This window comes from Ovis canadensis, chromosome 23, assembly GCF_042477335.2.
Source record: "Ovis canadensis isolate MfBH-ARS-UI-01 breed Bighorn chromosome 23, ARS-UI_OviCan_v2, whole genome shotgun sequence".
Classification (NCBI taxonomy): domain Eukaryota; kingdom Metazoa; phylum Chordata; class Mammalia; order Artiodactyla; family Bovidae; genus Ovis; species Ovis canadensis.
The window spans coordinates 71,328,773-71,351,567 of record NC_091267.1 but is presented as its reverse complement, the minus strand read 5'-3'; the positions used below and the strand labels follow the sequence as shown (position 1 = coordinate 71,351,567).

General features: G+C 45.3%; 1 protein-coding gene across 2 annotated transcripts in view; it reads right to left on the bottom strand.

The window, feature by feature from the left end:
* Nucleotides 1-488, bottom strand: part of MALT1 (MALT1 paracaspase) — a 63,192-nt gene extending 62,704 nt beyond the window's left edge. The window contains exon 1 of one of the 2 annotated variants that reach the window (XM_069569225.1): nucleotides 41-488. In XM_069569225.1, the coding sequence (XP_069425326.1) occupies nucleotides 41-315 (275 nt within the window). In that variant the 5' untranslated portion in view covers nucleotides 316-488. The remainder of the gene's footprint in view (nucleotides 1-40) is intronic. The other variant, XM_069569226.1, reaches the window with a different exon arrangement.
* Nucleotides 489-22,795: the final 22,307 nt, after the last annotated feature.

Sequence of the window (22,795 nt, the reverse complement as noted above, 5' to 3'; positions counted from 1 at the left end):
CCCACATGACCCCCCACCCCCCGGGGTCCCGGGGCCGCACCTGAGCCGGAGGCGCCCCCGACTCCCCGCCACCTCGGCCAGCCTCCTCCATCCTCGGCCCTCGGGCGCTCGGTCCAAGCTCCCGCTGAGCCTCCGCAGCAGCGGCTCCGGAAGGCGGCTGAGGGTCGCGCCGGCTGCAGCGGGGAGCGGCGGCCCCGAGGGCGCGGCCGGCGGCGGAGACGAGGTCAGGGGCGGCGGGGCCTGCAGCAGCTCTCCGCACAGCGACAGGTCCCGCGCCGGCGATCCCAAGCCGGCCGCGGCTCCCGCCGGCCGCATCGCGCGCCTTCCGCTCGCCGCAGCACTGCGCAGGCAGGGGCGGAAGGACGAGGCGGAGGGCGCTGCGCGGAGCTCCGAGGAGGAAGCGCCGCTGCCCGCCCCGCCGAGACCGGTTTGCCTGAGGGAGCCCGACTGGCCAGCGGCGCCCGCCGCTCCGGGGGCGGGGCCTCGGCGGGGGCGGGGCCGCCCACTGCGCGCGTGCGCTCGCCTCCCCCGCCCTCCGCGCCGCCCCCTCAGCGCCGTCGCCGCGGGGGCGCGCCCTTCAAACGCCGGGGAGGTGGAGTTGGGGCTGGGCGGGAAGGGCCGGGCCGTGGCAGGTGGAGGAGGAAGCGACGGAGGAACTACGCCCGGGCGGCTCTACTACGACGAGGAAGCCTGCGGCGCAGGGGCTTCCCAAGGCTACGCGAGGAGGAATGCCTCACGTCAAGGAGCGAGCGCGCGGCTTTCCGTCGCCCGGCCGGCTGCTCCTCCAGAGGCGGGCTCGGCTGGCTCACTGACGCCGGCGCCCGCGTCGGGCCACCGCAGCGAAGGCGTCCTCGCTTTCGGCTTAGATGGGTATGGCAGTGCTGAGGGAGGCAGGGCTAGAGATCCAGACAGGTACTTAATGGAAATTGTCTGAAACCTCTGCCTAGACTTAAAAAACACAAACCAAACCAAAACAAAACCCTGGGCTGTGGTGTATTTAGTTAGATCTTGGAAATGATTGTTTTTAGCAGGAATCATCTGGTTTCCTCCAAGTCAGACTGCCACCCACAAACGTCCTAAATCAAAGCAGACAACTTTGGATGCCCTTCCCTGGAAGGCTCCAGAATAGATGAAATGACAAACGTAGGCGGCACCTGCACGCGCTTTCCCTCACTTCCAGGCCATTGCCCCATTGAAAACTAGAGAGTAGTTTGGGACAAAAGCGAGCAAGCAACTTAATGAAGTGTGACTAGCCAGGTAGCTCCCAGACAGCAGGCTTCCTGGTCTAATTTCTTGTGGTATTAACTTTCGCATCACACGAGGACAGCAGGATTCCCCTTAGCAGAAATTTGGACACCCAGGTTCTCCTTTGTCAGCGTGGTTACTCCATACAGTCTCCATCATATTCTGTTGTTACTATCCAGTGATTTTTTAAAATTCAGAGTAGGTTCAGGGTTCAGAATGAGGTATAATGACTAAGCTACAACCTTTGAATCCAAGAAGACATGCTGGATTCTAGTTTTATGACTTTTAATAAGGTCCTTAATTATCTGCCTCATCTGCTAAAATGGGAATGAAAGTATAATAGTGTATGAATCACTCTTTGCCTGAACCCAGGTATACAAGGCATGAGCAGGGAAGCTGGAACAAAATACAAGGAGCAGTAGGAGCTGCAGGCATGTTTTATTTGCAGTGGCTGACCCGGCCAGAAGGCAGACGTGGACAGTTCCCCGGGCTGTTTCAAGTGGTGCTTATATAAGTATACAGAACAAAGGTGGCACGTGGCCAAGCACATATACCATGATGCCAGCTACCATGCCAAGTCATGTTTATGGAACATGGGAGAAGAGCGAGAGGATGTGGGCAAGAGAGCCTGACCATCACCATCTTGGCTAATTGCTATTCCTCTACAGTACATATAGAGTTGTTACCGGAATTAAAGGAGTTGATGTATGTAAATCAGTTAACTCTGCTTAGAATGTTGTTGTTGTTCAGTTGCTAAGTCGTGTCTGACTCTGCGACCCCATGGACTGCAGCACACCAGGCTTTCCTGTCCTTCACTATCTCCCAGAGTTGACTTAAACCTAATGTCCATTGAGTCGGTGAAGTGAAAGTGAAGTCGCTCAGTGGTGTCCGACTCTTTGCGACCCCATGGACTGTAGCCTACCAAGCTCCTCTGTCCGTGGGATTTTCCAGGCAATAGTACTGGGTTGGATTGCCATTTCCTTCAGGGGATCTTCCCGACCCACGGATCAAACCCGGGTCTCCCACATTGTAGACAGACACTTTACTGTCTGAGCCACCAGGGAAGTCCTAATTGAGTCGGTTCAGTTCAGTTCAGTCCAGTTCAGTCGCTCAGTTGTGTCCCACTCTCTGCGAACCCATGAATCGCAGCACGCCAGGCCTCCCGTCCATCACCATCTTCTGGAGTTCACTCAAACTCACATCCATCGAGTCGGTGATGCCATCTAGCCATCTCATCCTCTGTCGTCCCCTTCTCTTCCTGCCCCCAATTCCTCCCAGCATCAGAGTCTTTTCCAATGAGTCAACTCTTCGCATGAGGTGGCCAAAGTACTGGAGTTTCACCTTTAGCATCATTCCTTCCAAAGAACTGAGTCGATAGTAGATTATAAATGCTGGCTGTTGTTCTTACAAGTGCAAATGCTCGTGTCATACTCAGTTAGACATGGTAAACCTTTTCTAATTACTTCTAGTGTCTTCTGGTTTTGTCCTCAAGCAGTGAAAAAATATTAGAGTCTATTTCTTGCAGGTACCAATTATGGAAATGAATTCTTCTGGTCTTTATTGATCTCATCATTATTGGTTTAGTCCTCTAGGCTTTTAAACTTGAGATTCAAGGGAGTTTTTAAAAGTGTGCTACATGCAAGTGTTTGCTTGTGCACCTGCATATTCATTACCCTGTGAATAACCTCGCCAATCTGATCAAGTACATTTTATCCAATACAGCCCAGCTGGGTACTGATAATGTCTGTAACCTCCCACCCCCTCCCCTGCTTCTCCTCTCTGCCCCAAGACAAGTGCCTCCCTCGTTTCACTCTTGTCAGGGCCCTGTTTTTCACCTAACAAGTGTCCTAGGCATTCACCCCATCCATCATCCTCCAACCTGTACCTTGGACTAACATTACATTTTATAACTGATCTTTTCCACCTCCTAATCAAATGTTAATATTTTCTAATGTAATTTCACTCCTAGGGTTCTCTTATGGGGCATGGTGGTACAGTAGAAAAGACCGTGACCTTTAGAGTTAGCCCTGAATTTGAATTTTGATGCTGCCAGTCATGAACGGTGTGACTTCAGGCAAATTACTTAACCTCTCAGCTTCAGTTTCCTCATTTGTAAAGAGTAGAAGATAATAGTACTTGTTTCAAACAATTGTTATGAGAATTAAATGAGAAATAATATATATGCTTAGAAAGTGTCTAGGAGAAGTAGATGCAGTTTTATAGTACTCTCAAAGTTGCCACGTTAATTTTGGGGAAAACACAATAAATAGTAATTCAACTGCCTTTTCTGTATCCGCCATTGTATTTCTATAGACAGGAGAAAAACAGAGCGGGGATCTGACTTTTCAGTGCCTCTTGGACGTTCATGCACGTTTACAGATGATATACTTGGCAGCTCTTCCTCGGTGGTGGAAAGTGACTCAGGGCTTTGTGAATCCAGACAATTTGCAGGAAGCCTGTGGTTTCATTCTATAGAAATCCATTGATGTCATCTTCGAAACACAGATCTGGAAGATGACAAATTTTTTTCCTTTACACAATTTGACTAGGGAGTGTACTCTAGCCCAAAATGCCAGAATGCCATTATTTTATATCTGGACAGATTTTCAAAAGGTCCTGGGATCCGTATATGACAGAGGGAAAGGAGACTTAACTGGCATTCCTCGTCTCTGGCTTTATTCCATGCCCAGCACCCTTTGTGACCTCTGACTCATCCTCTGTGTTGAGTCCATGCAGTCTACCCTCTGACACAAGTTTCTCCACTTCCCTTGCAGCCCCTTCTTGCTACCATCTCCTAAAGGATTGGGGGGATTTTCCCATTTCAGTTTCACCTTTGGAATAGCAGCTGAGTGTGTGTTAATATTCCATAGCCTTCCTTCATGATGAACCATCCATGCCAGACACTACATTCACTTGCCTACATTCAGTCATTCACGGATATTTATTCGATGCCTGCCTTGTGCCATGTTTTGGCCCAAATACTGTTAAAGGATGCTTTTCATTTTGTTTTCTTTTTATTAAGCCTGCATTTTTTTAACTAGAGCAGTATTAGATTTACAGCAAAACTGAGAGGAAGGTACAAAGATACCTTATGTATCTTCTGTCCTCACATATACATAGCCTCCCTCATTCTCAATATGGCCCATGAGCATGGTACACTTGTTACAACTGAGGAACCTACACTGACATGTAATAATCAGTCTGTAGTTTACATTAGGGTTCAGTCCTGGTGTTATATATTCTGTGGGTTTAGACAAATGTATAATGATATGTTTGCACCATTATGGTGTCATACAGAGTATTTTTTACTGTTCTAAAAATCCTCTTTGCTCTGCTTATTCATCCCTTCTCCCTCCCAACCCTTTGCAATCACTGGTCTTTATACTGTCTCCATTATTTTTCCCTTTTTCAGAATAGTCCATATCGTTGGAATTGCACAGCCTTTTCAGATTGGCTTCTTTCACTTAACATGTATTTAAGATTCCTTCGTGTCTTTTCATGGCTTGGTAGCTCATTTCTTTTTAGTGCTAAATAATGTTCTGTCATCTAGATGTACCACAGTTTGTTTATTCATTCACTTACTGAAATTCATTTTGGTTGTGTCTAAGTTTTAACAGCTGTGAGTAAAACTTCTGTAAATATCTCTGTGTAGGTTTCATGTGGACGTAAGTTTTCAACTCCTCTAAGGACCAAGGAGAGTGATTGCTGGATCACTGGGTAAGAGTGTGTTTAGTTTTGTAAGAAACTCCAGACTGTTTCCCAAAGTAGCTAGATCCTTTTGCATTCCCACCCGCAATGAATGAAGAGTTCCTGTTGCTCCATAAAACCTGGCCAACACTTGGTGTTCAGGTGTTTCAGATTTTGGATAAGATGGGTTTTTTAAAAAAATAAGAAACTTAAAACCATGACTCTCAACAAATGTGCAGTGAACACAAGGCAAAGATTTTATTTAACACATTCGTGAATGGAGGAAACAATATATAAACTGAGCAGGGAGTTGAAATGTGTTAGCTTAATAGATGCAAAGCAGCTTCTTCCACAGTGGAGGAGGGAAATCCATTGAACCTTCCCAGACAGAATTTATCTATTTATAATCAATAACTATTTGCATTACTATCAGTTTTCTGCAACTTCTATCTCTGAGTTGCGAAATACCTTAGTCAAAGGCAGAGATAACCCAGATGGATGAGCTAGTTAGGGTTCCCGTTACGATTTACATTTTTGGTAATTCTTTCTTAGGGTGGTTAGAGTACATGCGTTCGTGCTCAGTCACTAAGTCGTGTCTGACTCTGTGACCCCATGGACTGTAGCCCACCAGGCTCCTCTTGTCTATGGGATTTCCCGGGCAAAAATCCTGGAGTGGGCTGCCACTTCCTCCTCCAGCGGACCTTCTCCACCCAGGAACACCGAACCTGTGTCTCCTGCGTTTTCAGGTGGATTCCTTACCACTGTGCCACCAGGGAAGCCCGTGCTTAGAGTACAAGGTTGACTAAATACAGTCTCTGCTTATGGCAAAGAAAGGGAGTGGGGAGTGAGTAGTCTGTTGGCAGCAAGAAGGGAGGCTGAAAACATGAAGGGGAAGGTACCATGTTGAGCATCAAGAGAGGGGAAAGCAGAAACAAAAACTCGCACACTAAGGAATTCCTAAGAGGCTGTCAGCAGCTAGTTAGCAGCAACTCTATGAGATGTAAGACATTCCCACGTATAACACACTCCCATAGACATTGCCACTGTCTCCTTCCTAGTCAAGAAAACGTATCTGAGCAATAATACCAGGTATCAAGATAGATACGGCATTACAATAGGAAAAGTCTTGAATCGGGTCTAATTTACTATCTCTAATGCCAGTCATCTAGCGTCTTTATAATTTTGTGTATTTTTGGCTGTGCTGGGTCTTCGTTGCCGCGAGGGCTTTTTCTAGCTGCGGCGAGCAGGGGCCACCCTTCGATGCAGTGCACAGGCTTCTCACTGCAGTGGGTTCTCTACTGACAGAGCATGCTTCTAGGGTATGTGGGTTTCAGTAGTTGCAGCACGTGGGCTCAGATGTTGTGGTTCCCAGGCTCTAGAGCACAGGCTCAGTAATTGTGGCTTAGTTGCTCCATGGCAGGTGGGATCCTCCCGGACCAGGGATCGAACGCATGACCCCTGCATTGGCAGGCAGCTTCTTTACCGCTGAGCCACCAGGGAAGACCAATCATTTATTATCTACAAAGCAAATCAGAAGCACTGATCTGTCAGTGATTAGCACTAGCAAATCACCAGGCATGCATTTCAATAGAAGGTAGGAACTGCAATTGAAGCCCAATCATTTATTATCTACAAAGCAAATCAGAAGTGCTGATACATCAATGATTAGCACTAGCAAATCACTGGGCATCCATTTCAATAGAAGCTAGGAACTGCAATTGATGTGATGTTTCTCATGGCCGTGAGACAGTTTGTTGGCATTTTCAAAAGGGTGCTATGTTAATCCACCCAAGTCTTTTGACTTTGTGACGCTAACAATTGCATTGGACTGTGATGTAGTTTCTGAAGAAATTAATCTAATTATATTTACCAACTATTATACTAATCAGCACTCTCTTAGGTTGTATGAGGAACACTGCTGGCCATAGCAGTGTTCCTCATGTTTGGCTGCATGTAAGAATCTCATAAGGGCATCACAGTTCCTCAAAAAGTTAAGCATAGACTCATCATATGACCCAGCAATCACTCTTCTGGAACAGACCCAAAAGAATTGCAAGCAGCAACTCAAAGAGATCCCTGTACACCAATGTTTGTAGCAACATTATTCACAGTGAACCAAAATGTGGATATGGCCCAAATGTTCATTAACAGATGAATGGAAAAGCAAAACATGCCACATACATACAAAGCAATGTAAGGTAGCCTTAAAAAGGGAGGGATTTCTGACACATGCTCTAACATGGAGGGACCTAGAAAGCATTATGTTAAGTGATATGTGCCAGAAAGAGGAGGACAAATATTGTATCATTCCATTTATATTCCCTTGAATAGGCAAATTCATAGAGACAGACAGTAGAATACTGTGTAGGTCAGCAGAGCTGGGGAAATGAGGAGTTATTGTTGAATGAATGTCAAGTTTCTGTTCAGGATGATGAAAAAGTTCTGGAAACAGATAGTGGTGATGGTTGCAAAACGTTGTGAATGGACTTAATGCCACTGAATTGACACGTGATGAGCGAAAGGTGCTCAGTCGTGTCCGACTCTTTGTGACTCCATGAGCTATAGTCCATGGAATTCTCCAGACCAGAATACTGGAGTGGGTAGCCTCTCCCTTCTCCAGGGGATCTTCCTAACCCAGGGATCAAACCCAGGTCTCCCGCATTGCAGGTGGATTCTTTACCAGCTGAGCCACAAAAGAAGCCCAAGAATACTGCAGTGGGTAGCTTCTCCCTTCTCCAGGGGATCTTCCCGACCCAGGAAGGGTCTCTTGCATTGCAGGCGGATTCTTTGCCAATTGAGCTATGAGGGAAGCCCATTGAATTATTTACTTAAAAATGGTTAAAAAGGTAAACTTTATGTTGTATATGGTTTACCATATATACACTAAGGAAACTTAGAAACCTGAGAAGCTTTAAAAACATACTGATACTTGGCCACAGTCCTCAGAGATCTTATTTTACTTGGTCTGAGGTCTTCTTTAGTTTTTTTTTTTTTTTTTCTGAACAGTAGTTCTGAAAGTCCCTCAGGTGGTTTGACCGCACAGCCAGCTTTAGTCTGCAGGGCGGTAGCATCCAGCCTCAGCTACACATTAGACTTACCCGGGGAGTTTTAAAATATATTGACCACACGCACAATTCTAATTTGATTGGCTTGACAATGCTGCCTGGTCCCTGAGAATTGGTTCTTGAATTTCCCATCTGTTTCTAATATGCAGCCAAGGTGAGACCCACCGCTCTGGGAGAGTCCAGGATCTCAGCCTTTCATTCCACCTTTGGAGAACTAGCACTTCTGTTTCCGACAGTGATGAAACCAAGGGCATGGTGGGAAAGGAGCTTCTGATGAGTCAGAGGGCCAACTTCTTCAAGGCCACTTGATTCTTTCTCTTTCCCTTCACAGTCAGACTGTTAAAAGTAGGAGAACAGAGCAAACCAGCAGAGGGTCCAGAAGAAAGAGGTCCAACCATTTGGCTCATTCCTGAGGGAGAAAGGCTCTTTATTCTTCTAGGCATCTGGCTCCTCCCAGCTTCTAAGATGGACACTAGCTCCCCTGCCCAGCCCTGGTGCCACTTAGATTCCTCCCTCTCCCCAAGAGAGGCTCAGAGCTGACCTATCTAGCCAGCATTCCAGAGAGCCAGGGCTGTTAAGAGTATCTTGATCAAGGGACCTTGGCCCTGGAACTTTCCAGGTGGTCCATTGGGCAGGTTCAATCCCTGCTAGGGGAAGTAAGATCCCACATGCCGTGTGGCCAAGAAATCAAAACATAAAAGCAATGTTGTAACAAATTTGATAAAAACTTTAAAAATGATCCACATCATTAGAATCTTTTAAAAATTTTATAATTTAAGCTTTTCACTGAGCAACTCATGAATTTTATTAGAAAACTTCAGTAAATATATATATAGATATAGATACTATCTGTATATAGATCGGAACACTGAGGCTCCCAGAAATTTTTATGGTATCTTAGTAAAGATAGTCAATAATTATTTCATAGTAAAGGAGAAGGGGGCGACAGAGGATGAGATGGTTGGATGGCATCACCAACTCAAGGTGCATGAGTTTGAGCAGACTTCGGGAGACGTGAAGGACAGGAAAGCCTGGCTTGCTGCAGCCCATGGGGTCGCTAATAGTCAGACACGACTTAGCGACCGAACAACAGGGACAAGTGAGAGCAGCGTGAAGAAGTGCAGCTGGGGTCGTTCGATGAACACGACACTCGTCAGAGTCAGCGCTGAAGAGCTCCTTAGCGGACTTTGGCCAATAGCTACAATTTCACATGAGAGCCTTGTGGCCTAAAGATGGTTTCTCTCTCTTCTTAAGCCTCTGCCATAGAAGTTCTCAAAGTGTGGGCCTGGGCCCAACAGCATCCACTTTTTAACTATGCAAATTCTCGGGCCCCACGCCAAACCTACTGAAGAAGACTCATGGCGTGGACCCCGTTCTGTCACCTGAACGAGCCCTCCTGTGAATCTGATCCACACTGTCTGAGAACCAAACCCCCACACTTCAGCTTTTAAATAACTTCTCTTAGATCATTCTCAGCGACACAGAGAATTACTTCCTGTTTTATGTCTGAATTTATCTCTGTAAAGCTTTGCAGGGCGTGGCATGCACTCTGCACAAGTGCAGAGGCACCTTCACGGGTAACAGCGGAGAGTGGGGTTCAGCAGAAGTGGGATATGCAGACAGGGCTGGTGGCGGGCAGGCGAGCGGGGGACAGGGCTGGTCTTCGCCCCTTCCCATTCCTGCTCATCGATAGCTTCCTGGGCCAAGATCCACTCCAAAGAGGAGTGCAGCACAGCTCATTTGGGGTCTGGGTTTCAAAGACAAGTGACTCTGAGTCGAGAGGGTACAGAGTGCGGATAAATGTTAGGAGAAATACGGGAGAGACGCGGGTGTCTCATGGGCTGATTGACACCGTTCAGAAGTGGTCTGGAAGCAGAAAGGTTCAGACCTCCTGGAGCTGAGCACTGACAAGCTGAAAAAGGCTCCAGATGACTGGCTGTGGTCCAGGGCAGGATTCTGCTGCTCGCCATCCACTCCTGCCAGCCCAATGTTAGGGGAGAGGCCCAGGTCCTCAGGGATGGGGATTCAGGATGCCAAGGGAGCCATCTAGGTGGCCTGACTGTGTTTCTGAGGTCTTCACCATGCTCTTTGGAAGGACTGCTCTGTCTGCCTGGAGTGGCACTCTCCTCTCAGAAATACTGCACATGGTTCAGTGGGAACCCCAGTTTCTTACCAATCTGCTTTCTTAATTTACCTAATGATTGGCTGGAGCTAGGTATGATCCCCAGTATCAGCCAGTCCTCGGGATTTTTAATTTTATTTTTTTAATTGGAGTATAGTTACTTTATGAAGAAGGAAATGGCAACCCATTCTAGTATTCCTGCCTGGAGAATTTCATGGACAGAGGAGCCTGGAGGGCTACAGTCCATGGGGTTGCAAAGAGGCAGAAATGCCTGAAGCGACAGAGCAGCCATAGTTGCCTTAAGTCCCAGCGATTTCTCTCTTTTTAAAAAGATAGTTTAATTTATTTATTTATTGGATGTGCTGAGTCTTTGCTGCCGCGAGGGCTTTTCTCTAGTTGTGGAGAGAGGGGGCTGCTCTCCAGGGCAGGGGCGAGGGCTTCTCACTGCGGCGGCCTCTCTCGCTGCGGAGCACGGGCTCCAGGGCCTGCGGGCTCAGTCGTTTTGGCTCCCAGGCTCAGTGGTCGTGGTGCTCGGGCTTAGTTGCTCCGAGGCATGCGGGATCATTCTGGACCAGGGGTGGAACCTGTGTCCCCTGCATTGGCGGGCAGATTCTTTACCACTGAGCCACCAGGGAAGCCTAGTCCTGGGGATTTCTGACCTTCGACTTGATGAAGAGGGTCTCCGGCTCTCTCGGTTGGCAAGCCTATGAGTCTGAGCCCTCTGACAGCCGTGTCCCCGCCAGCCGTGGGGAAGAACCCGTCCACAGAGGGAGAGAGTGACCCTGAGGGAAGCAGCAATGAGAGACGGAGAAAGCGGCACTCCCACCTTGCCTGAGGTTGTCCCCAAGGCCCAGCTCACACTCACCTTTCCTGCACTGCAGTTGTCTGAGCTGACAGATTTTCCCCTTTTTGCTGTAGGGGGAGGGAGAAAGACTTTCCTTCTACCCTCTTCTGTTCTGTACCTGGGGCCTGTGAGTTACACTGGTAAACAACAAATGATCAGGAGAAAAGGTTTGTTTCCAATGCAGATGGGAACCATCAAAGGAAATAGCTGGCCTCTTAAATGGTTAAAGAATTATATACCTAATTTAGTGGAAGAAAGTCTTATGGGAAGAACAAACGAATAGGCTTCTTTGGAAAGGCAAATGGGTTTTAGAAAAGGAGACGGGAGATGTGAAAGTGTGCGACTATGCTTGTTTATGCAGGTGTGAGTGGCCTTTCATGTTCTTGAGGCACACACAGTGCCACACAGGGACACAGCCATCATTATAACACACAGTATTCTCACTGCCCTAAAAGTCTTCTGCGCTCCAGCTGGTTACCTGCTCCACCCTCATCCCTGGCAACCACTTCCTTGTTCCTTCTCTGGAGAAGGGAATTGGGTTAGGTTTTATTTGGCTTCTCCCTTGTTGGGGGTACATCCACCCTGAAGAGGAATTTATGGGAGCCTTATTTCCCCAAAGTTATTGCTTTTAGCCAGATAAGGAAAGTTCCTTATCTGAGGGCTTTTTTTTTGCATCTGTTGAATCTCAAATGTACCACCATATACCCCTTGTACCTATATGTATATAGCTTCCCCCATTATCAACATCACTCATTAAAATGATACATTTGGTAGAATTGATTACCCTATACTGCCACAACATCATTATCCCAAAGTTCACAGTTTACCTTAAAAAATTCACTCAGGATGTTATACATTCACTCTACAGATTTAGGCTTCCCAAGTGGTGCAGTGGTAAAAAAAATCTGCCTGCCAACACAAGAGATGAAAGAGATGTGGGTTCAGTCCCTGGGTCGGGACGATCCCTTGGAGTAGGAAATGGCAACCCACTCCTGTCTTCTTGCCTGGAAAGTTCCTTGGACAGAGGAGCCTGGTGGGCTACAGTCCAGGGGTTCACAAGGGGTCAGACACAACAGAGCAACTAACACTAAGACACCAATGAATGAGAGTTCCTGCTGCCCCACAACCAGGCCAAAACCTAGTATTGTCTATGTTCCAGTTTTTGGTCATTCTAACAGGTGTGACTAATAGGTGTGACTCATTGGAAAAGACTCTGATGCTGGGAGGGATTGGGGGCAGGAGGAGAAGGGGACGACAGAGGATGAGATGGCTGGATGGCATCACCGACTCGATGGACGTGAGTCTGAGTGAACTCTGGGAGATGGTGATGGACAGGGAGGCCTGGCGTGCTGCAGTTCATGGTGTCGCAAAGAGTCGGACACAACTGAGTGACTGAACTGAACTGAATAGGTGTGTAGTGATTCTTTCTAAAATTACGTCATCTGCTTTATAAATCCTTTATTAAGTATTCTTGTACCTCTTTAGAGCTTAAAGTCGATTTCAGGGGCCTCAGCTGAAAATTTCACTTTACCATCCTGTTACATTTATCTTCCTTAACTTGGTATTTCCCCAAACTCACTGATATCCATAAACTTGCAGATGTAAAAGCTCGCACATCTTTATGTTATATGGCAATGACTTGGAAGGCTTATTACCTTCCTCCCTTGAGAAGCATTTCCTTTTATTCCTACCTGTCATTTACTGTCACTGAGCCAACACTTGGAGCTCTGCACCCTCTTTACTATCATAATGACTAGGTGGTTAGAAAAATTCGCTTGTGTAGAATTTCCCCAAGAATTTTACCACTATAAATAATTTCCATCTGCTTATTTGTACAGTATTAATCAATTATCCTTTCTTTTCTTCTGGAAAACATGGTACTCTTCACTCAATGGATAGGTTGCTCTTGCATTTATTTATTTATTTAAACGGGAAGAATGTCTTGTACAGTCGTTGTAAGGATTAGAGATGTTTGTCTATTCATTCTATTGTGGTGATGATTTTGGCTGCGGTGGGTCTTTGCTGCCGTGAGCAGATTCTCTCTAGTTGCAGCATATAGGCTCTCTGATTGCCCTGTGGTGTGTGAGATCTTAGTTCCCTGATCAAGGATCAAACCTGTGTCCTCTGCATTGAAAGGTGGATTCTTAACTGCTGGATCGCTAGGGAGGTCTCTGTTCTTGCATTTAGATGCTCCTGCATTTTATGGCAGATTCCTCTTAGGGTGTCCTCTGGAACAAACATATATATATATATTCTCCTTTTTTGCATGGAAGTAGCATTGGCAGCTTGGTAATCTAGCTCAGCGGTTATTTGTAGTATCAGTTTGACCAACAGTAATACAGTTTCATCCCCAGCTGTCTTCAGAGCTCTTCAAAGGACACTGCCTAATTCTGTTAACTGAATTTTCAGGTGATCTGCCAAGTGAGTTTTAAATAGCTTCTGTTTAATCGAATGCCTTAGACCTATTTGCTTCCAAATACATTTGGAAAGAAGATTATGTCTATATGATGGCATAAAGAAAGACCAGGGCGGAGCAGGCTTACCTGTTGCAACCAGTCACATCGTTCCCAAGCGCCTGCTTGCACTGCCGTGCTTTAGTACAGAACGAAGTAATAGGGACTCTAGTTTTGACTGCAAACTTTTGGTTTCATCGAGTTCTGTTTCCTCCCTTTGTGGTTAGCCACTTGGGAGGGGATTTCCGGAGATGCAGGCAGTATAGTTTGTTTCCCAAAATATTTTGCATTGTTTTGAGTGAGAGAGTGCGTTGCCTACTTTGCAAAACCTGGGTCTCTGCGAGCTAATATGACATATAGCTGTAATCACGTGGTCAGAATTTGTCTTAGTGGTGAGGGGAGGCCCCTCTGTTATGGCACATTCTTTCATAAGAAAAGGAAACTTTAAAAAAAACATATATTCTTTTTTAGTTTGGTAAAATACACGCAACATAAAGTGAATCATTTTTCCTTCCAGGTTTATCGAGGTACACTTTAAGACTTTCTATTCTAAATTTCTGAGTTGAAGGTGTGCAGCACAATGACTTGACTTATATGCGTCATGAAATGAATATCAGTATAAGTTCAGTGAACATTCATTATCACATAGAGACACAAAATTAAAGGAATAGAAAAAAATTTTCTGCTTGATAAGAACTCTTCGGATTTACTCTCTTAACTTTGGTATGTAATGTGCAGCAATGTAAATTACATTAACCATGTTGTACACTATATTCCTAGTACTTATTTATCTTATAACTGGAAGTTCCTACCCTTTGATTGCTTTCCTTCCATTTCTCTCCCCTCTATTCCCCACTACTGGTATCCACAGATCTAATCTCTTCTTTCCTATGAGTTTGTTTGCTTGTTTATTTGTTTGTAAAGTATAACTGACCTACCATATTATGTTAGTTCCTGGGATTTTTTTCTATGCATTTCAAACATGGTAAAATGCACAGGACATTTTTTATCGTTTTAGCCACTTTTAATTGCCCAGTTAGGGCTCCCCAGGTGGCTCAGCTGTAAGAACCCACCTGCCAATGCAGGCGATGTAGGTACAATGCCTGGGTGGGGAAGATCCTCTGGAGAAGGAAACGGCAACCCTCTCCAGTATCCTGGCCTGGAAAATCCCATGGACAGAGGAGCCTGGCAGGCTACAGTCCACGGGGTCACAAAGAGTCGGACACGACTTAACGGTGAAACGACAGCAACAAGTGTACAGTTAAGTGGCATTAAGTTGTCAACGTTGTACAACACAACCATCACCACTGCTTATTCCCTGAAGCTTTTCATCATCCCAAACAGACTCTATATCCATTTAATAGTAAATCCCCATTTCCCCTTTCTGCCAGCTCCTTGGCAGCCTCTATTCCACTTTCTGTTTCTATGGATTTGCCTAGTCTAGGTACTTTACATAAACGGAATCCTGTCTTTGTCCGTTTGCTTCTGGCTTATTTCACCAGAGTGCTTCCTTGGACCCTCTGTGTTGAGGCATGTGTCAGCATTTCCTTCCTTTCAAAGGCTGCTTCATAGTCCATTGTACGGATTTGGTACATTTCTTTGTCCATTCATCTGATGATGGACATTTGAGCTGTTTCCAGCTTTGGGTTGTTGTGAATACCGCCGCTATGAACATGGGTATATAATGATCTCTTTGTGTTCTCATTTGTAATCTTTGGGGTATAATATACCTAGGAGTGGAGGCTTACGGTAATACCACTTTTTGAGGAACTGAAGAAAGGAGAACTTTTGAAGTATTTTTTTTCTTCGCTAACCACAGGTTGCCTCTGCAGTCCCCAAATATGATGTGATGGAATGTCTCAGAATACACTATTGCCATTTAGAGCTATGTAGTTTGAGGTCATGGGTACACCCCTCACAGCCCATGAAATGTTCTAGAAGCTGGTTTAGCATTCCTGATACCTGATACCGGCTGGGGGAGGCAATTCACTTTGGGGCATCTTGTCTGAACCCATGATGAACTCTTTACAAAGAACTCCAAGTCTTTTACAAAAGCACCCTGATTTTCAGGGCAACCCCAAAACTAACATTGCATCCTTGGATTGATCTGGATTGGATCTCTACAGACATGGACTAAATCCCAGGATTGTCAGGGCAAGACTAGAAAACCACCTAAGCCACCTACCTCTTCCTAAACTATCAGATTACTTTTGTCACTAAGTCCTGCCAATTTTACTTTTTCCGCATCACTCGATCCTACCTTCTTTCCGTCTCTGCTGTCGCCCTCCTAGTCCAGGCGGCCCTCACCTCTCCTATGAACTCGTGCGATAGCATTCACACTGGTCTTCACTCATGTAGCCTTGTTCTTCACACTGTAGCCAGAATCAGTTTTGAAATTCAGATCTGATAATGTCAGCAACAGCGGTTTGGTGGAAGGTGACCAGACATGATTATAGAGTTCATATGGAAAAGTAAATGGTAATAATCAGGACTTTTTTGAAAAGCAAGCATAGTGAGAAAAGACCAGCTCTAGCAAATATCAAAGTAGATTTAAAAAGCCATAAGTACTAAAATGGTTTCATGTCATTCCATGGCTAAGCAGATCAATGGAACAGAATATAGAACCATAAAAAGAGACCCCAGATAGATGAGAACTTAAATTATAATGAAGATGGCGTTTTGAATCACCGGGGACGCCAGTCCAGGTTTGATGCATGAGACAGGGTGCTCGGGGCTGGTGCACTGGGATGACCCAGAGGGAAGGGTTGGGGAGGGAGGTGGGAGGGGGTTCAGGATGAGAAACACATGTGCACCCGTGCAGATTCATGTCAGTGTATGGCAAAACCACTACAATATTGTAAAGTAATTAGCCTCCAATTAAAATAAGTACATTTATATTAAAAAGAATCACTGGGGAAATTTTGAATAAATAGGTGCTGAGACAAATGGGGAAAACTGTTTCCTTGATTCATGCATTACACCAAAACAAATTCCAAGCAGCCCATCAGGCTCCCCCATCCCTGGGATTCTCCAGGCAAGAACACTGAAATGGGTTGCCATCTCCTTCTCCAATGCATGAAAGTGAAGTCGCTCAGTCGTGTCCGACTCTTAGCGACCCCATGGACCATTGCCTACCAATCTCCTCCATTCATGGGATTTTCCAGGCAAGACTACTGGAGTGGGGTGCCATTGCCTTCTCCCATCAAAGATTTAGGTAACTTTTTTTAAAAAAAGAAATTTTAAAACAAGAAGAGAATTCAGGAGAATGTCTTCCTGCCCAGAATTTGCTAAAAAAAACTTTCACCATCACCACCAACTTCAAGAATTTGAGGGGCTTCCCTGATGGCTAACTGGTAAAGAATCCACCTGCCAGCGTGGGAGACACAGGTTCGATCCCTGGTCCGGGAAGACCCCATGTGCTGCAGAGCAGCTAAGCCCGGGCACCGCAACCGTTGAGCCTGGGCTCCAGAGCCCGGCAGCTGCAGCTGCTGAGCCTGCACACCCAGGAGCATGTGCTCTGCAGCGAGAAGCCCCAGCAGCGGGAAGCCCGCGCAGCACGAGGGACTCGCCCGCAATTGCGGCAACTGGCGGAAAGATGCAACGAGGACCCAGCACAGCCGAAATACAAATAAAAGAATTCCAGGAATTCAAGACTTTGAAGCAAATGAGTGACAAATCCTGAGTTCAGAGGAGGGAGAAGGAGGAAGGTTGGGAGGAGCTGGAAGGAAGGTGTCAGCAAGGCTACAGTGGGAGAGATGATAACAGGGTGTGTTTCAGGGAAAATAAAGAGATGGGCCAACAGGGGAGGAGCAGAGTTCAGGGAAGCATTTCTACCGAAGGGTGAAGGTGTTCTGGTCCCGGGAAGGAGCTCCTGTGTGGTCCAGCTTCTCAGCAGTATAAAATACATTCACCTTGGGAGGTCTCGGAACTGCTGATGATACATGCCAGGGACAGTCTGTGTCATTGATTAAGCTCTGATCCATACCCCCTGCCAGCTGATAAAGCTGCAGTATGGCTGAAATGGACAAAGCCGAGGAACCTGGGCAGCTGGAACTTTTGAAGATAAGGTTGGCATCCTGCCTACGCAGGAGCAGATAATTCTGAAACAAGACCTACGTTTCCTGCAGAATTTGCTTCTAGGTCGTCTTTCATCACAGGACAAGAGAGGCCTCAGGAGGGTCAGGCTGAAAGGTTTTATTAGCCTCTCATTAGCTTTATTCTGTTAATGATGGGCAGGGGTTGGGGAGGGGAGGTTTTCCTAGTGGCTCAGTGGTAAAGAAGCTGCTTGTCAATGCAGGGGACTTGGGTTTGATCCCTGGGTCGGGGAGATCCTCTGAAGGAAATGGCAACCCACTCCGGTATCCTTGCCTGGAGAATCACATAGATAGAGGAGCCTTGTGGGCTACAGTCCATGGGGTTGCAAAAGCGATGGGCATGACCTAGCGAGTAAACAACAATAGCGGCAAATTAATGATGGGGAATTCTAGAAGACTTGCAAGCAAGGGAGACATGAACACCAGCAACAGTGTTTCTAGAAGTTTGGTTCCATGGCTCTCTGCTGGCAGCCTCAGGGGGCAGCTGGGGTGCTGGGAAGTGGTGGTGAGGGTGGCTGACCTGGCAAGAGGCAGCTGGTACGTGTGGCCATGGTCCCATCACTAAGGGGTGGGGGGAGCTGGACAGAAACAAATGGACTCCAGTGAACACTCATGGAGTAAGTGAACATGGAGAATGCTTGGGTAACACACACACGCGCTAACTGGTTGTTTTACTGTCACGATCACATGTAGAGACACCTGCAGGTGGAGGTGATATTTTTCATCCTGGTATGAGGTTCTCTTTCTAACTTCAGGAAGATAGGTTTGTACAACTTAAGAGAAAATAAAGAGAAAGAAGGGCCATGTTTTCAAGGGATGTAGGCATAAATCCTCTCATGGAGGCAGTGAAAACATGCCGGAAAACTAAGCCCAGAACTCAGCCACAGAAATCTTTTACACCAAGAGAGGAATCTCATTGCATGGAGTTTGTGTAGGACTCTGAAGTTCAAGAAAGTGAGAGAAGCAATGAGGGATAGAGTGGGCTTCAGAAAGCTATGAGCTGGGGGGGATACCGCCTTTGTGAAGTTTTGTTCCAGGTAAGGAACCTATCTTGAAAAAAAAGTTATGACAAATCTAGACAGCATATTAAGAAGCAGAGACCTTACTTTGGTGACAAAGGTCCATATAGTCAAAGCTATGGTTCTTCCAGTAGTCATGTATGGATGTGAGAGCTGGGCCATAAGGAAGGCTGAGCACTGAAGAATTGATGTTTTTAAACTGTGGTGCTGGAGTAGACTCTTGAGAGTCACTTGAACAGCAAGGAAATCAAACCAGTCCATCCTAAAGGAAATCAGCCCTCATCGAAGGATTGACGCTGAAGCTGAGGCTCCAATACTTTGGCCACCTGATGTGAAGAACTGACTCATTGGAAAAGACTCTTACGCTGGGAAAGATTGAAGGCAAAAGGAGAAGGGGTTGACAGAGGATGAGATGGCTTGGTGGCATCACTGACTCACTGGACATGAGTTTGGGCAAGCTCTGGGACATAGTGAAACACAGGGATGCCTAGTGTGCTGCAGTCCGTGGGGTGGAAAAGAGTTGGACATGATTTAGCGACTGAGCAACAGCAAGGAACTTACCCTTTTCCTGCTATTTATCAATTAGGTAGAATCGATTGGCCTCTTAATTGATGGCATAACTATAAAACCAAATGATAGGAACAAGAAACATCATATTTTGCCAAAACCCTGACTTAAGATCAGATTAGCTTTTCTGTGTTTTAGAATGAATGTTATTGGGCTTCTCGATGGCTCAGTGGTAAAGAATCCCACTGGCCAATGCAGGAGGAATGGCTTCAATGCTGATCTGGGAAGATCCCACATGCTGTGGAACAACCGAGCCCCTGCACCACAGCTATTGAGTCTGGGCTCTAGAGACCAGGAGCTGCAGCTCCTGAGCTCACAAGCCACACCCGCTGAAGCTGGAGCGCCCTAGAGCCTGTACTCTGCAACCAGAGAAGCCCCCGCACTGAGAAGCCCAGAGAAACCAGAGAAAAAGCTTGTGCAGCAGCGAAGACCTAACACAGCCAAAAACAAACAAACAAATGTTATGAATGCAGAATTTGGGGCATTGAAGTCTTCAAGGCTACCTGACCAGCAGGCAACACGTGGTACAAAAGTTCAGGAGCGCTGTCCCCCTGACCTTGGCAGAGATCCTTGGGGCACACATGGTCCCCCCCGCCACGCCACCTGTACGTTCGTTGGCGGATGGTCTCGTGTGGTGTCTCGTTACGTTTGAGAGCAGCATCATGACACTCAGTTGAGCAAGCGTCACACGAGGTGGCTGGTGCTAATTCTTGTCCCAGGCCTTTGGCTCCCTGGATATCTGTCACGAGGAATATCATGTTCAGGAGGATTTACTCACCGGGTGTCTGCTTCTTGGACCCATGGGAACTGAAATGCAAAGTGACCATTCAAAGTCACAGGTTTACCAAATAGGTTCTGTGGTTTTCGTCACTATGAAGGTCAGTTAAAAGGCGTCCAAATTGGAACGGGGGAGTAAAATTATCTCTGTTTTTACCAGAGGGGAAGGATTGGGGGAAGGGACAGTTAGGGAGATGAGGACTGATGTGTACACACTGCTCTATTTAAAATGGACCAGCAAGGACCTGCCATATGGCACAGGCACCCTGCTCCACGCTGAGCGACAACCTAAATGGGAGAAGAATTTGAGAAAGAGTAGATATATGTTCATGTATAACCGAGTCACTTTGCTCCACACCTGAAACTATCACAACATTGCTAATCAACTGTATTCCAATAGAAAATAAAAAGTTACACCCACTAGCACAAATTATGTCTGTTTGCAGACGACATGATCTTATATGTAGAAAACCCTAAAGACTCCACAAAAAAACTATTAGAATAAATGAATTCAATGAAGCTGCTGGCTACAAAATCAACATATAAAGGTCAGTTTTATATACCAAACAAGGTACTGGGTGAAAAGAAAATTGAGAAACAGCCTCATTTACAATAGCACCAAAGAGAATGAAATACTTAGGAATAAACTTAACTGAGGGCGTGAAAGACTTGCACCATGAGGACTATGGAACACTGATGAAATTAGAGGAGACACAAATAAATGGAAAGATATCCTGTATTCAAGGATTAGAGGGATTAACATTGTTGAGATGTCCATACTTACCTAAAGCAATCTACAATTTCGATGTGACCTCTATAAAAATTGCAAAGACTTCTTTACACAAACAGAAAAAGTAATCCTAAAATTCATATGGGAATTCATATGGGAAAACCCTGAACGGCCACAGTGAACTTGAGAAAGAACAACAAAGCTGGAGGCATTATACTGCCTGATTTCAAATTCTATTATAAAATAATAGTAATCAAAGCAGTATTGTCCTGTCATGAAAACAGAGACCAATGGAAGAGAATAGAGAGCCCAGAAGTAAAACTGCCTGTATAGTGTCAACTAAATTTTTACAAGTAGGTGCCAAGATCACACAATGAGGAAAGTCTCTTCTATAAATAGTGCTTAGAAACTGGATATCCACCTGCAAAAGAATGAAACTGGACACTTAGCTTTCACCGTACACAAAAAGTAACTCAAATGGATTAAAGATTTGAATGTAAATAACATCTGAAACCATAAAACTCCTAGAAGAAAACAGGGGAAAAGCTTCTTGACATTGATCTTGACAATGATACCTTGAATATGACACCAAAATCACAAGCAACAGAAGCAAAAATACCCAAGTGAGACTAAGTCAAACTAAAAGCCTTTTGCACAGCTAAGGAAACAGTGGAAAGGCAACCTGCAGGATGCGAGAAAAGGTTTGCAAACTTTATATAAATTATACTTCAGTATTCTGGAAAGAATATAAAATTCAAATCAAAAATAATTTTAAAGGATAGACAAGGAAGCCATTAACTGTTTTCTTATACATTTTAAAAAGCTTTACTGAAATACAGACTACATAAAATAAAATTCTCCAAATGTTAGTGTATGACTCAACAATGTTTAATATATTGATAGTCGTGCAGCCATTTACCACCATCCGGTTTCAGAGCATTTCATCCTTTCCCTAAGTCCCATTGTGTCCATTTGCAGATTATCTTTCCACCTGCCCCAGGCCCGAGGTAACTGCTGACATCTTTTTCTCTGTATAAATTTGTCTCTTCTGGACATTTCATTATACAAACGGCACAATTCATTATATAGGCGTTTACACCTAATTTTTAGATTTATTTATTTACTGATATTTGGCTGTACTGGGTCTTTGTTGCCGCTCGAGCTTTCTGTAATTTTGGTGAGTGGGGGCCACTCCAGTTTCAGTGTGTGGGTTTCTCACTGTGGTAGCTTCTCTCGTTGCAGAGCACAGCCTCTAGAACACGGGCGCAGTCGTTCCGACCCGGGCTTAGTTGCCCCCAGGCATGTGGCATCTGTCCAGATCAGGGATCAAACCCGTGTCCCTGGCACTGGCAGGCAGATTCTTAACCACTGGTCCACCAGGGAAGCCCCTGCATCTAGTTCTTTACTTAGCATAATGTTTTTGCCTTTCTTCCAAGTTGCATCTGGGTCCTTTTGTTTTTACTGTCGTATAGTATGGATGGATGTACTATAATTTGTTTTATCCATTCACTGGTTGACTGCTACTTGGACTGTTTCCACTTTTTGGCATACAGGTTTTTCTTTGGATATGTGTTTTCTCATTTCTTATAGGTAGATTTCTAAGAGTGGAATTGCTTGGTTGTATGGTCAGGTATGATATGGTTTAAGAAACTGCCAAACTGTTTTCCAAAGTGGCTGTGCCACCGGCAGTGTATCAGCGTTCCAGTTTTTTCAGATCCATGTGAATGTATTTGGTATTGTCTGTCTCTTTTATTACAGCCATCCTACCGGGTATGTAGTGGTATCTCATTATGGTCTTCATTTGTATTGCCTTAACGATTAATGGTGCTGAGCATCCTTTCATGTGCTTATTAGCCATTTGTGTATTTTATTTAGTTCAATGTCTAGTCAACGCTTTTGTCTATTTTTTAGTTGGATTATTTGTCTTTCTATTGTTGAGTTTTGAGAGATTTCAATAATATATACATTTCAAGTATACATATATATAGATTAATTTAAATAATATATATAATATGTTATCATATATAAATATATATATATAATGGTTTGCACTTTATCCCAGTCTGTGGTGTGTAGTGATGTCCTTTAAAACAAAGGACTTTTTAATTATAATAAAACTCAATTTCCCAATTTTTTTTATGGATTGTGATATTGGTGTCAGAAAAAACACCAATTTGATGCTTTTGAACTGT